This window comes from Lissotriton helveticus, chromosome 8 (genome assembly GCF_964261635.1).
Source record: "Lissotriton helveticus chromosome 8, aLisHel1.1, whole genome shotgun sequence".
Lineage (NCBI taxonomy): Eukaryota > Metazoa > Chordata > Amphibia > Caudata > Salamandridae > Lissotriton > Lissotriton helveticus.
The window spans coordinates 1,328,824,858-1,328,841,630 of NC_136069.1; the positions used below are offsets into that span (position 1 = coordinate 1,328,824,858).

The 16,773-nt window shown below is 39.7% G+C and overlaps 1 protein-coding gene across 1 annotated transcript in view; it reads right to left on the bottom strand.

Moving 5' to 3' along the window:
* Positions 1 to 16,773, bottom strand: part of EFHC2 (EF-hand domain containing 2) — a 381,628-nt gene that overhangs the window by 24,947 nt on the left and 339,908 nt on the right. The window contains exon 13 of the mRNA XM_078656188.1: positions 5,335 to 5,427. Coding sequence (XP_078512314.1) covers positions 5,335 to 5,427 — 93 coding nt within the window. The remainder of the gene's footprint in view (positions 1 to 5,334; positions 5,428 to 16,773) is intronic.

Here is a 16,773-nt window from a genome sequence, read left to right on the forward strand (position 1 = left end):
ACCATCCAGCATTCTTGGTCTAGGGCAGACAAGACTTGAGCTAAGGTAAGCATCTTGAACTTCTCCTTCTTGAGGAAGTCCAAAGATCTAATGGGCCGTAAACCTTTGTTCTTCTTCAGAATTCGAAAGTAGCAGGACTAACAGCCACTGTCTACTTTTGAAACTGGGGCCCTCTCTATAGCCCCTTGCCAGGAAAGCTGTAACTTCCTCTAGGAGCAAATTTAAATGATCATCTGCCAGACGTTCTTGAATTGGCGGAAAAGGAGAAGGAAAATAAAGGAAAGGCAGAGAATAGCCCTCCTTGATGAACTGCAAGACCCACTTGTCCAATGTTATCGACTTCCAGTGGGGGAGATGATGACGGATACTCGCTCCCTCTGGAGTGGTGTGGTCTTGCATAGTGCTTGGCGGTTGCGGCTGCCGAAGGGAGGGTGGCCCACAACTTCTGGCTTCCATTCCTAGGAAAAGAATGAGCAGTGTCCACGTCCCTGCACAACTTGGGAAGTCTGCTCAGGACGGTGGCTGGAATAGGGCTGGCGAAAGGGGCGTAAGCTAGACTGGCCACGAGGTGTTGAAGAAAGCCCCAAGGATCTGGCCATAGCACGAAAATCCTGAACCGTTCCAGGGCTGAGTCTGCCTTCTCACCAAAAAACAAGAACCATCATAGGGCATGTCCATCAAATTAGCCTGGGCATTGCCTGAGAAGTCAGACGTTCTAAGCCAGGCAAGGCGAAGTAAGGCCACTGGCAATGAAATTGCTCTACTCAGCGAATCAGTCATGTCAAGTCCACACCTGATGGTGATTGTTGCTGCATCTCTCCCATCCCTATGGGACTTGTGATTTTTTCTGCTTCACTCCCATCCCTATGGGACTTGTGGCAGCACTTGTGCAACCATCTCCCAGAGGGAATGGAAGAAATGGCCCAATAAGCATGCAGTATTCACCGACCGCAATGGCAGGCTGGAGGTAGAAAACATCTTCTTCCCATGTGATTCCAGGCTCTTGGTTTCCCTGTCCGGAGGGGCGAAAGGGGACCGCGCCCTGGGAAGTAGAAAGCCTCCACTATCAAGCTTTCAGGGGTGGGGTGTTGGCTGAGGAACTTTGGGTCCCCCAGAGCCAGACGATGGCAGCGTGCAATTGTCCTATTCACAGGAGCCCCTGTCCTAGGCTTGGACCACGTGCCTAATAGGACATCAGTAAGTGCCACGTTGAAGGGCAACAAGGGTTCAAAGGAGAAAGCCCCAGGCTGAAACACTTCGGTCAAAGATTAGTCCTGACCTGCACAGTCCAAGGACCTCAGATGCCCTCCTTACCACCATGGCATAAGAAGCCCCCTCCTCCATAGCCACAGTTGGTGAAGAGAGCATGCCAGCATCTGGAGATGTGTCCAGTCCACTGGCTTCCCCAAGATCCTTATACCAGTTAATCTGCTCTGCAGACATATATTGGTGTTCTAAAGGGTTCCTAGACCCCTCCCAGTACTCTCACATGCCTGAAACATCATGAAAATGCTCAGGTGACAACATAGAACTCCTGAGTTCTACTGGTGCCAGAATTGTCATCAAGAAACACCGATCAAACTCAGTGTCGTCAGCGATAAGGATGGGGTTGGAGCCGCCGGTGGGTGTTGGTGGCCCGAAGGTCCGGGATCTCCGCTAACTCTCACAGGACTTTGAGTCATGGTTGCACTTCAGACAACAAAGGCAGAAGAGGCAGGTAGGGATCAGTAACCGACATGGCACGGTGACAGGCGCCCCATGGTTTAAAACCTATCTTCCTCAAAGACAGCCATCATGAAAAAATCATAAAGTCACCAAAAAGTTTAAAAAACTGTCAAAAAGCGACAGAGGGGTAGCTCTTCCCGGATCGGTGCTTAACTGTCACCCATATAGGTGACCATAATAACTGATGGCAACGCCACCACCAATGTCACATGGAGCAGAATGGCGCCACCTGACTGTTCACGCAAGGGGTATTGCTCACGTAATAGTTTCTGGATCCAGCCTGATGCCTGGGAAATTCTAATGTAAGGAATCTATGGTAAGGAATCTGCAGCTAGAAGTCTCTATCAGATAAGGCTACTCAACTGGAATAAGTTCTGAGATCACAATGCCTGTTGCCAGCAGTCACAGTAAAAGGCAGGACATGGGGCATAACTACAGCTGCAGTTTAAATATGGAAAAATTGAACTGTGTTTTCGTTCTATCTTTTTCTAAAAACAAAAACTGATCAGCAGAAAGGAGATATTCATCTCAACATGTTTATTTATGCAGGATATAGGTAATTATAGGAAAGATAGAATCTAATAGATGCAGATTCTACTTTTAATCTTCACATCTGCAAACATCTCAACTCTTTCATATGAAAGAGAAGTACACCAAGGATGTAAGCGGTTGGTAGGAAGGATGATGGCATCCCACTGGATTAAAAGGAACAAAGTTCCCCCATGCTGTTCATTATATATTTCAAGACACTTCGGAGTTCCATGAACTTAGAAGGGAACTTGGCCTTTGGCCTTTCGTTCTTCTATAAGGCCACATAACTTCTCAGTGACTTGCAATATCGTTATAATGGATAGCAGGATGTTCTTTATTTCATATATAATGCAATTTTCTATTTCTTCCCAAAATGCATTGTCATATATGGAGATAAAGGAAATACAAGATGCTGGACGGAGCACTGAAACTTTTCAGACACTCACCCCCAGTCACAGATCTGGGTTGAATCCATCAACGTTCTTTAGGTCACTTCACCACCCCAGTTCAGACCCAACTATATGCAAATCAGTCTTGACCCTGTGCCTCATGGGAACAGTCCAGCCCGAACTGCCAAGCCAGGTCTTCCCTGAACCGGAAACCAGCAACCTGGGACCTGTTTCGGGGTAACACCCCTCATCAGCCAGGCTAGCTTGAATTCAGTGGCAAAGTGAGCAAGGGACCATCATCTGGGCATACCCTGCCAACTTATATTCATATATCAAGATAAACATAATAAGCACTATTACAACATATACATGCCTAAAAAGTTCCACAAATAGTTCACACATATGAGCTCTATGAACAATGGAAAATGCTGGTATAAAAGGGGTGGTGGTAGTGCATCAGAGCAGTACAAAGCAAAACGACTGAGTTGGAAGTAATAATAAACTTAAATATCGACCTCTAAACAGCACTCTTGGTGGGCAGCTACACAGACTGCTGTTGTTAAGACTTGATCATCTGAAACGTAATTCATCTGCAAACAGCAGCCCATGAGCCCTGCTGTGGGTGGCTCTGCTAGGGCCATGGCGCCCCCACTCAACGCTCTAGCCATTCATTACCACAGACACGTAGCCAGTTTGCAGTTTGTGAGGCCTTTCTCTAGTTAGGGGGCATTCAGAGGTTACCAGCAATATACATCCATGGCACTGAACCTTTACCACTATGAGAAAGAACATTTCTAGGGTGAGCTGAGCCAAAGACTGGTTTGGCGTCAAGAGCCAATGTATGAGCCAAGCCACTGAAAGACTAAAAAATGCAAATCACACAACAGATGATACATAAAAATATGATAACACAGTGTTATGTACAAAAGGTCTTTTTTTAACATCTGCGTCTGTTTAATACATTTTATTAGATCATTGAATTGAGTCACATTTTCTGAACATATGGAGTATCAAAACATACATTTAGAAATGCATTTCTCAAAGAGAGATAAGTCTACATTGATTTACATATAGTTCCTTCCACAATATGCATTACGAACATTTGTATGGACAGTTTCACACAAATTGGCCTAGTGTGGAAGCTGGAATTTCAGTCCACCCACAGGACTTACCCCCTCTGGTGTCTAGATTAATAGGAAAGGTCATTACTTTCATTCTGTTTAATACTCTTAACAAGCATGCCTTGTGAAGTATATGAACTACATTCTAAATCTACTAATGTGACTGAAGAGGCACTCCACTACAGTTGTTGCCGGTTTTTGCAGCCTGCTCCAGTGAATGCTCTATTAGGAGAAGTACCTTTAACGCCAGTCATGTCACAAAGTCAATTTTCTATTTAAAATGAGTCCACCTCTTGACCTGAATGAGCATTGCATGAAGTATGCAGCTTAATTTGCAATATCCAAATGGGAAAATAGAGCTGCTACACTAGCGGACACTTCAAGAGCTCTGGCAGCCTGTATCCTGCTGTCACAACATTAGAGTATGTCAGGTCCTAGACCCTAATGGCTTGTGTCTTGAACCCTGCTTTCCCTATCCTCCCAGAAGCCCGGACTTTTCGGTGAAATGTACAGCTCGCACTCTAGTAGTTTTCCCTCCTATCAGCTCTCTATGCAATGCTGAGTCCTACAAATACATGTATCGATTTTCAAGAAGGTGCAGGAAGGACTTTAGTTTAAGGTAAATGAGATGCATTTAAAAAAAAAAAGATTTCTTTTTTTAAACGCTGACCCCAGGAGGACCCCATCCTTATGATGGCAGCGAATTGTAGTGGATCGCAATTCATGTAGTAGGTCGAATTGTGACTCAATATGATTCATTATTTTGGAAACTGACTTATTTGTACATAGATCGGTTCACAAATACCACTCTGGTCACAAAAATACAGGTCGCAAATTTCAACCTGTATTTTGGGAAAAGTACATGTGGCCCAAAACCCAATCGTTTTCAGAATTAGTGTTTTATTTTTAGAAAGCACAGCTCTGAAAACAGAAAGAGGCAGCCCTTGCTCCCTGCTTGTAAACTGTACTGTAAACTGTACTGTCTGAATATTAATACACCAACCCAATGAAATATCGAGTTAAATGAATTCAGGTTAAGCACTACAGGTGCATAAAATAGGCACTGGGCTCTGTGCTAAACTAACAAGACTCCAAGCAGGCAGATTAAAACAGCAGACTTGGATTAGGACCGCCAATGCAATATACTTTGTAGAGGCAACCCTACATTCGCCTCACACAAGTTTGGCTGGCAGTTTGCAAGCAATGGCCCCTTTTTGGAGTGCAAAAGTAAGGAAAACCCAACATCCAAATGTACAGCAATACTATAATGGGCATGGTCTGTGCAACCAAAGTTCCTTGAATGACCCTCCTGCAGTCACATACTGCAAGTAAAAGTGACAAGGGGGCAAGCCATTGACAGATGTGTGCTGTATAAAACCATGTATCACAACAGAGTGAAGATTATCAGAAAATAATAAGAACAATATTATAATAAGCATGTGTATAATACTGCTATAATAAGTAGGCAGCTGAAATGAGCATATCTGGATTCCCTTAAACTGCCAACATCAGACAAACTCTGAATCATGTGAGTTAAGGTAATTTTACTGCACATCACAGTGACTTACCTGGAGAGTATTGTACGCATTAGATCATCTGCCAAAGGTACCCTGAAGGCTTTTAAAATGGTCTTGACTTCCTGAGAGGATACTAGACCAGTCCTGCACACACCACCCAAAAGAAGACAGAATTAAATTAATTAGGAATACAATCTACAGGTAGGCAAGCACTAGATCATGACGTATTCTTTTCATACGACGTTGTTGTCACAATTATCTGAAATAAGCAAACATTCACGTTTTATTGTGCAAACAAGCAAACCCACATGAACTACTAATGCTTTGACAATAGTCTCCTAATAATTAAAGATTACACCTGGCAACGTTTATCAGGAAATGTTTCAAAAGGGGTGTGGTTTCGGTGCCAACCAAGATGGCAGCACCTCACTGAAGCTCCAGAAGACGCGGGAAGCTTCTCACCTACTGAAACTGCTCCATGGCTTGTCCGATGGAGAAGAAAATGCTGAGTCTCCTCCGGAATGCCTGGAGAGTCGTGAGAGCTCTTTCATGTTCCACTACCTCTCGTCTTTACCTGCAGCTGGCTCTGGGGAGTTTGACTCACAAAGCAAGGTCACACCCGCCATTCTGAGGGGCAGTAAGCACATTCCTCACTAAATGCTGAAGTTTGGAGATGATGCGCTTCTTAATGTAATGTGCTGCTGAGCTTTAATAAAAGTAATGTGCTTTTCTTCTATGCACCCATATTTTCCTAACAGATCATTTCCTAATAATTGGAAATAACTGGTGAGCATTTTGCAATCTTCCCTATACTCTCCAAAATGGTATTTGTCCTCAGACTTTCGCTTTTTTCTACTCAACTGGCCTATGGAACCTGTTCATGGCCAGCAATCCTCAGTGTGTGGCAATATAAAATGCTCCTCTGCTTTCATCATGTTTTTCTGAGTCTTTCCTCATGTTTCTCAGCCTTCTGGACCAGTTACCCCCTTTAAATGGAAGGCTACCTTGTTACACAGGGAGATGGTTAACGTTTTTTTCTAATTTTTGCTGTTCATAAGTTATCTCGTTTGTACATGCCTTTTGTGCCTCCAGTGTACTAAACTTAATTTCCTGCCTCACGTATTTGCGGGAACTCAATAATTGGCTGGATCTTCCGCCCTTTTCAGCCTTTCTCTTATAGGGGGAAAACAGGGAAACTTCAACCTTCTGGTGCACCCAATATCCCTATATTCTCTGATTCAACTTTTAACAATATGGATGACGCAACTTCACAGAAACCTAAATCTCATTCAGGTACGATCCTGGTAACTTCTTTGCTAGGTAAAATAAAAAAACAAAAAAAGAACACCCACTTATCCAGTAAAATCCTCACTAGATTCTATGGATGTGTTCCTTTAGGGATGTTGCGCACTGACACACTTTATGGAAGAGACTACCAAGATGTTGCAATATTTTGTCACAAGATTTACTAGTAGAGCAAAAAAGAGATAGCCTTCAACTTACAGCTGCATTTATTTCACATCTGAAGTAGGAGATCTCTCTACTTAAAAAGCACACTGAGCATCTTGAAAACCTAACTCTCAGGAATAACTTCTACATATACGGACTCCATGAAAACACAGAGGGCTCTGTTCCAACCATCTATTTTCAATCTTTTCTCCCAAAACCTCTGGATACGTCTATGACCACTCCCCTCAACATAGACAGGGTTCATAGGATTGGTCGCAGAATTTCTGCTAAGCCACAAAGAGGTATTTTGTTCTTCTTGAAATATACAGACCGTTTACAGGTAATGTCCACTGTCAAAGCTAAAATGCAAATTATCTGGGCGACCACAAACAATTTTTCTCTCATGATGTAATTAATTGCAGCAGATCGCCGGAAACAATTCCTAGATATGCATCCTCAGATGGGAGCCATAAATGCTAGATTTGGCTTAATTCATCCTTGCTTGTTTAATCAGATATACAAGGAAAAGACAACCACTTATGAGGAGCCTGCCACACTTAAGACATTTCTTTAGCAGCATGGAGGTGAAACTCTGGACATTTCAAGAATTACCTGAATATTAATTATTTCTCTTGCCTGTTTTCTTTTTACAATTAACTAAGTTATTAGTGTTGCTTATGTTTTATGCTAAGATGCTTTTTTTCTTATTAGAACACAGCTGAATTTCTCAATGTATCTTTTATTATGATACAGGTATCTGTCTTCATGTCTCGCTCCCTTAAGGTCTCACTGTTATGTGATGTTTTTGCCCAAGTCAATGCTGCCCTGCCATCCTATGGAGTTTGGATGTTGTGGATGTCGTCTTCCGGTGCTGCCACCCTCCCGCTTGTTCTGTGTTTTTGTAGGCATGTTTTTCAGTCGTCGTTTGTATGACTTGTACTGTCATTATGTTTTCTGTTTCGCTAATTTCTTACTAAAGTTTCTTTTTATGGTCCAACTCTGTCCTTTCTTTTTCCCTGTTTCCCATTCTACTACCTTCCCTCCTTTTCTTTTTTCATTAAGCACAACTCTTATTCTCCCCAATATTTGTTTAATTTCTCTATTTATCTTGCTACTGTAGACATATTAATTGTACATGCAATTGTTCTAGTAATGCCTTCTGGGTTACTTTGTGGAATATTAATGGGTTAGGTAACCCTATTAAGAGGCAGAGGGTGTTATCTCACCTAGCCAGACTAAAAACGGATGATGCATTGCTTCAAGAATCACAGTTTCTGAATTAGTGGTTGACAAACTAAAAAAAATGCTGAGTGGATAATGTGTTTGCTTCCCCTTGCCCTGGGGAAGAAAAATGGAGTAATAATTCCTTCTCACAAAAAATCGCATGTGTACGGTCCGGTTTCTGTTGATAATGCATTCTGGACCACATTTCCAATAATTTACTCCAATATAATGATGATCACATTATATTTGGTGGTAACTGCAATCAAATTCATGTTCCTTTACTGGATAGGAATGCAACAGTTAAGTTTGTACACACTAAGATGTACTCCCAATTCAAATTCAAATTCTAATCCACCATCCAACGCAAATCATTATTTGACATATGAAGATTACGCCACCTGGGCATCCGGGGATATACTATCTCCTCAGCCCCTCACCATTCGCAATCCCAAATAGACTATCTTTTTCTTAGTAAATCCTTAGCCCAACATGTCCTTCATTCTGATATAGGATCAAATTTGATATCAGATCATGCACCAGTATACACAAATCTTGATTTTATACCCTTCTTACCGCATGAAGGTAGATGGCACTTTAATAATCCTTTACGTTTAGATACTAAATTTCAATCTCAATTTGAAGTCTTTGCTTCTGAATATTTTGCTTTTAACACTACACTCGATTCCTCTTTTGAAGTGATTTGGGATTCTTTGAAATCGGTGGCAAGAGGCTTCATAATAAATTAAGTCTGGCAAAAGAAAAAGTCTATGAAAGCCCAATCAATTCAGCTACTTGACAAGATTAAAACAACTGAAATATACCAATCACCACTCTAAAAATGAGATTTCATTGCAACATCTGATAGATGCCAAAATTACCTTTAACAAATTAACTATGAATGCTGCTTCCTGGTACCTATTTAAGAGTAGTGCCTGATACTTTAAGGGGTCAAAATAAAATGGAAAAATCACTTGCAAACTATTTAAGAATCAGAATATATAGCACTGGAAGAGAGAATCCTTGTGAAACAATACAAAGACTACCCTCTTTAAGGATAAAGGTAACTTAAACAAATTTGTTTATACCAACTTATATTCACCAGAAACACAACCACTACCGTTTGGCTAAATACGTTGAATCCATTGCTTTCCCTCCATAGCAGTATATTGATTTTGATCCACAAGGGGCAGATATTTCACTTTCAGAAATCACTCATGCTGTGCAGGGGTAAAAGCTCAAGCGCCTGATGGTTTTACTATTTTAATTTTATATCCACTTCACAAGCTTCTCTTTCCCAACCTTTTACTTTTGATTAACTCATTCATCACTAACAGCTACATCCACGATGCCATGATTTGCTTAATTCCAAAAGATGATATAGATCTCTTACAGTGTAAGAACTATCATCCTATTTCTTTAGTTAATTCTGATTACAAAATGTTTGCAAAAATGTTGGCATTATGCATTGACCCTATTTTGGCTGATCTTATAGGCCCTGAGCAATCTGGTTTGGTTAAGTTACAATTGGCATCTGACAATGCTCATGTCTTTTTCAAAATCCTAAGCAAGGCCTCTATACTAGACCATCCTACTGCTGCTAGTGCATAGAACACAGAAAAAGTTCTCAATAGGATTGGTTGGAATTTTATGTTTCAGGCACAAAAGTTTATTGGTTTACCACCCAAATTGATTGCTTTAATTTCCTTGTTGCACACAGGCCCTAAAACGTCAATTCTTGTTAATGTTATGCTTTCAGATTACTTCCCCATGTTTAGAAGGATGTTCCACGGTTGCCCACTATCACCTCTTTTGTTTACTATCGCACTGAAACCCTTTTAAACCAAAAGCAGGCAAGATGCACTCATATCTGGATTTCAAATTGGGTCAAAACAAATTAAAATGTCAATCTATGTTGATGACATCTTCCTTTATTGTTCTGATCCTACAGTTTCCCTTCCTCCTTTTCTTCAGCAAGTTACCTCTTTTTTTCACTTGTCACAATATCGCCTTAATCCTGGCAAATGTGAGGTATTATCTTAAAATGTCTTAGGTAAGTAACTTTTTGCACACACGGGAGATTCACTTGGCAACCCTACAAAATAAAATATCTGGGAATGTGGTTCTTGCAGACTAATAAGGAGACTTTAAAATGAAACTTTAATCATATTACTAAGACACTAAATGATAATGTTACCCATTGACATCAACTGTTTCTCTCTTGTTGGGGCAGGATCGGCTCGATTAAAATGATGCTCACCCCTGTGATATAATTTGTTATGCCATGATCCAGTTCATATTCCTGATCATTAATATAAGAAAATAGACTCCCTTCTTTCAAAATTTATTTCGAAAGCCAAATATCATGCAGCTTTGTCCTCTTTAAAAAGGAATAGATCTAGTGGGGGATTTTAAAAAGTCACATTACGCTTTTTCATTGAAACAAGCTACCCGATGGCTCTCTGCAGCCTGCCCATTACACTCTCCTTTGTGTCTGCATTTAGAGAAATCTCTAATTTCCCCTTTTAATTTTAAAGACATTTTTGCCTTCACAACACATATCTCTCAATCACGCACTCCAGTTATTTATCATTCGTGCAAAATTCTGACAGCTCTTCTATCTTCAACATACCCTTCAGTTACTCCTTTCCAACAACAACATATTTGGCATAACAGATTACTACGAATTAGGAATCGTTCTACATACTGAAAAAACTTGCGAGCCAAAGTATTGAATTATTGCAATTCTTCACTGATGATCAACTTCTATCCTTTTCTGACCTTCATAACTAAATTCTCCCTCCTGTCTACATCCATACTCCAATATGAACTTTTGCGTACATCTTTCAATCAGTACATTTCCGCATTACGTCCTACATTACTACACCTGCCTGTCGCTCCATTGCCATTACAATTTTTCCATTATTAAGCAATATCCTTTCTGCTTCTACTATTTATAAGTCAATGCATGTTACATTTGTTATATACCCCATGACTATAAAATCTTTTTCTCCAACTACAAACTCATCCTGCTGGTCCTGTTCATGCTCAACTGCTGATTTGAAACATATGTCATTCGACTGTCCTTCTATTCTCCAGTTTTGGAAACTGGTTTGGCACCAAATAAACAAGATATTTAACATTGTTATCCCTTTCTCCTTAACTGTTTTTCAGAGTAATATGGTTCCTCAATGGCTTTACCTAACCCCTAGTTATGAGCTGATAGATTTATTGTTGGCTGTTGCTTTTCACTTAATAACATTCATTTGGAAGCAGGCGCATGACGTTACTTTTAGGTCCTGTTGGAATACCATTTGCTTTCATCATAGGCTAGACACCAAGTATGTCTCTCCTATTTCCTTAGCCATAAAGAGAGATTTGTATGTCTTACACTAACTACATACTTATCCTCCTCATCTGTTAATAAAATTATTACCATGTCTGATGAAGTGAGGAAACCACCTTGAATTTACCCAACAGCACTTTTATATTTATATTAATAGATGATTTATACAATGTCATCAATATGTATATATACTGTTTTACTTTTTGCTCCTCTTCACAATGTCTACAGTTTCATTAGCATAATGTGTTCTAATTAGTACAGTATAACTATGTATTTCTTCCTACCCCTTCCTTCCTCCATACTCCGTATACATTTCCATAGTTTCATACATCGTAGAATGCATATTTACTTATATTGATGTTTATTTTTAACAATTTTACTTCCATGTATTGTATTTTATGCGTATACTTTTGTTCTATTTCTTGCTCTCATAACTTATTCTAATTATTGAATTGCTGTTTTTTGGTGTTCTCAATAAACTCAAACTTAAAAAAGAAGGTTTTTCAACAGTGCTTTGGAGTCAAACTATCTAGACTTGAGAAGCTAAATAACAATTATCTAGTTCAAAGTCCAATGATTGTTTTAACCAATTAGCCATGTACCAAACACGTTCATCCTATGTGTTTCCTAAGGAATAGCATAAATCCTTTGTGAAACATACAGGATATTTAGATGCTAATTGGCTAAATAACACAGGACGAGGAGGCAAATTGCTGGCATTTCAGCATCAGTTCTTGCAACTGCATTCTAGTAGTTGCTATTCATGGTAGGTTCAAGTACTCATAAGTAGAAAGTGTTGCGTTATGGCTATTACAGTACATAATAGTTTCATGTACCCTCTAGGGAGGTTTTGATTTCCTTCACAGCGAAAATCCATTCTACACTTTTGTTTAGTGCTGCACTATGTTTTGACAAGTTAAACATTCTGACACATTATCTTCATAACTGATAGGAGCACTACTGTCATTAAAGTAGTCATTGCCTCAAACCCACCTTCCTTTAGAACTGAGTTTTATTGCACCACCTGTTCTTACAGGTCAGATGTTGTGACTCTACCTTTTAAATGTTGTAAGGGTGACAGTGATTCCTTAACAATGTCTTGGGGAATTTTTTATACTAAGTTTAAAAAGAAAAAAATTGCCTTCCATTTTAACATGCTCTAGAAAATTTGATTTAGGTATGTGGCAAGATCAATTACTCTTATCTGTGATACAATTTAAGCTCATCTGAAAGCACATGAGGAAAAGGTTTGTTTGCCAAGGATATTCAAAACTGCTACATTATACAAAATAGTGAGTACACTTGAGAGACTTAAATTTTCAGGTAGACAAAACTACATTGCATCAATCTAACATCAAATGTGAAGCAAGGGTTCCTAAGGATATGGTTATTTTATATATCAGTTCTACGTTTTGATCAAGTGTGACAGCATGCAAATACAAGACAAATTATGTAGAGTCTTGGGTATTGTCTTTGAAACAACTGAGCATATAGTATATTATGGCTCTGTATATTCAGAAATAAGAAATTTACCTATAATAATAATAATAATAATCCACATTTGTAAAGCGCACAATCACCCGTAAGGGTCTCTAGGCGCTGGGGGCCGTCGGGAAGATTAAGCGAGCTATTGCCCAGAGTCACATGGTGCTGGGCTAACCTGCCGCCTATAACAACAGTTCTCCAGCTTTTATATCTTTCATAGATTCACATGCTTGAATCAATTTCCCTGTCATTAAGCTGGGAGCCCACTATAACTTTCAATAGCAGTATTAAAGATTTGCATTGAGAAACAACATAAATAACGTCTCTTCAGTAGCACAATCACATTAATAAAGACACAAATCCAGTTAATGAGGTGAGAGTACACTGAACTCCACTCCACTCCCCCTGAGGCTTCCATACTTCAGATTCCTATAGCACTAGTGGAAGGAATGTTCATTAGTAGGCCCTATGATCAGGGACCATGGAGGGTTGTAAACTAATCTATGAAAGATACAGGTAAGCAACATATTACCTCTCCAGTATTGGATAAATCGTGTTTGAATCAGCACACCAAGCAGTAGCCAGCAAATAATCAATGTACATAAGATATATAATGTACCATGACTAGATGACATGACATCATAAATGAACAAGCAAATAGACCTTAATAAAAGAGATGCCTAGCTGACAGCTGAGTCTCTCAGAATTAGTATCCACGCAGTAATGTCTTGTAACATGGTCACAGCTCTTCCATGTTCCTGTTCTGCAGATATCCAACAGAGGTACTCATTCATAAAGTGCCACTGTAACTACAATGCTTCTCGTGGAATGGGCTGTCACCCTAGATCACAAGTGGCAGTCTGCTTTTAAGTGACAGAAAACAATGGCTGTAGCAATCCATTGTGCTATTACCTTGTTTTCAGAGTGGATACCCTCTCTGTAGATGGCTGAAGGCCATTGAAAGTGCATATGATATATAGGATGGCCAATGTACACTTTTATACAACTATACATCCAAGGAGTGCAGTGCTCTTACTAAGCTCATAGTGGTATTTTGAAAGAACAATTTGGGCCCAATTCACAGAACTAACTTAAGACAAAATCCTAAACTTACTATCATTTTGGTATTCACAGAAGGCACTTACTCATTTTGGTATTCACAGAAGGCACTTACTCATTTCGGTATTCACAGAAGTTAGGAGTCCTAACTTTAGGATTCCTAAATGCCTTCTGTGAATACCGAAAGTCTTAAAATTAGGATTTTTCTCAATGTAGTAGTAGTAAAGTTGGACTCCTAACTTTAGGACTCCTAATTGCCTTCTGTGAATACCGAAAGTCTTAAAATTAGGATTTTTTTCAATTTAGTAGTAGTAAAGTTAGGACTCCTAACTTTAGGACTCATAAATGCCTTCTGTGAATACCGAAAGTCTTAAAATTAGGATTTTTCTCAACTTTACTACTACTAAACTGAGAACAATCCTAATTTTAAGACTTTCGGTATTCACAGAAGGCATTTAGGAGTCCTAAAGTTAGGAGTCCTAACTTTACTGCTAATAAATTGAGAAATATTCCTAATTTTAAGTCTTTCGGTATTTACAGAAGGCATTTAGGAGTCCTAAAGTTAGGAGTTCTAACTTTACTACTACTAAACTGAGAAAAATCCTAACTTTAAGACTTTCGGTATTCACAGAAGGCATTTAGGAGTCCTAAAGTTAGGACTCCTATCTTCTGTGAATACCAAAATGAGTAAGTGTCTTCTGTGAATACCAAAATGAGTAAATGTCTTCTGTGAATACGAAAATGGTAGTAAGTTTAGGATTTTGTTTTAAGTTAGTTCTGTGAATCGGGCCCTTCGAGTATAACTGATTCGTTGAGGTGAACTTTGTTTTGATGCACAATTCACACTATTTTGCAGAAGCCCATGAAATGTGGTTTGATGGTGAATGCTTGAATTTCACTCACTCAATTAGCAAGCATAAGCGATATTAACTGGGCGTTCTTCCTTAATACAAATTTGATGCCTACTTTATGTAGAATTTTGAAACGATCTTTCGTCAGTTGGCCAAGGATGGCATTTAGTTTCCATGGAAAAGCTGGTGCCCTTACAAGTGAAAAAGCCTTGCACAGACCTCTGAAGAACTTTTTTTATTTTGTTTTAAATAAGAGATGAGATTTGAGAGGATCACCTGAAAACTGATGTAGCCATCAGGTAGACTTTAATAGAGGCGTTTTTTGAGACCTGACCATGCCAATTGCAATAGGTAAGACTAAACGTGCATTGTATACCACCCAAGAGAAGAATAACATTGAAAATGAAACATATGTAATCCAGCAAGGACTTGAAGATGTACTAACCAACACATGATGTACTCAAAAGTAAATGAAAAACAAGGTGAAACAGAAGAAAAAAGGTGGCAGGGATGGTGGGAGAAGGATAGTGGATTGTGGTGTTGTGGCAAAGTTCACTATATCTGTGTATCCTAAGGAGACCTAGTAGGCCGTTACATCCCATCTGGGGGTTTTCAAGTAATATTTCTCAAATACTCACCCTAAAGGGGCCCATATAGTTGTTACTGTTATACTAGTGGGAAGAGTACTGTGTGTAGCCCATGTGTGGTAGGTACTACCAATGATCATAGAGGCTTAGATATCTGTAGGTACTTGTCAAACCTGTCTAACAGTTGTCTCGAGCTGTGAAAGGAATGGAATTTAAAACACAGTATATTGTCCACACTTCTAGTAGAGCAGAGCAGTGACCACCATTTTTAAATGGTACCATGGAAGTTGGTTTCAATTCCATCAGTATTACCTTGGCCCCAAGTACCAGTAACAGGTCGAGAAGTATCAGGTTAGGAGTAGATGGAGTAGATGAGGCTGGGTGAGCAAAAACACCCTGAGAAGTTTCCAGGAAGTTAATTGAGAGTGTAACTTGAGGTCATCTCGAACTATGTTTTGTATTTTAGCCCAACGGGGTTTAACATATTTATTGATGTGGTCTGGGGAACCAAAGTATTCAACACATTTCCAGCAAACACCGGAATCTTTTTCCATGTTGTGTGTGTTGGACCCAGGGTCTCCGGTCCACCTAGGGTAGCTTGGCACAAGGGGTAAAGGCTTAACTCCAGGGCAACTTGTCGTACTTGCGTCACACTCAGCACAGAACCCCAGTGCACCTCCACCAAAAATGACACCACACCTTATTAGAAAAATAGAAACGTTTATCTCTTGTGTTTGATAGGATTGAATTTGTCAATACATTTCATCAATTGAGACTTTAGCAATGTAAAAATTCCAGCATACACTTTCAGTGAGAGAAAGAAGGTTCATTACATTTGATTCAGAGCATCATCAGCAGATTTCAGTAACATTGCCAATATGCCGTTGGTAATACACTATAACCAGGCAAGGGGTTAACAGCATTGGCTAGGAATTAGTCTGGTATTTGCATCATCAATTTCATAAATGAATAAACACATCAATAGTCCCAATGAGGTATAATAAATACCATTACCATCAAGTCTTCTAGACATCTATTTACTTGACCCCCATGGAAGTTTAAGAAAACGGCACAATAGATATTACCCTTCTTTTCAAACTGAAATCTCATAGTAACAGGCTTTTGCATTATTTCAGTAAAGCATTTCCTTGTACCATCCTGGGAAAGCAGTTCAGGAAAATTCAGTTGGAGAGAGAACCAGCAGAATTTGCAGTTCCTGACAAGGCTGGAGAGCACAGACTTTATGGGCCAATGCTAGCACTCCAACCAGGCAGAAAGATGAATGGTCGACAAGGAAAATGATCCAGGTAACTGAAGTAATGGGACAGGTTTAACCAAAGGATCGGGCCCGTACAGAGTCACCACTGAGATGGAATTAACTTAACTTTGAATATCCCCCTCTAGTTGGCAGGTTTTCTCATTCCGTTTCCTCTTAGAGTAGGCAATAGTTTTCTAAGCTTCAGATCGTCAGGACTAGTTCACCTCTTAAGGC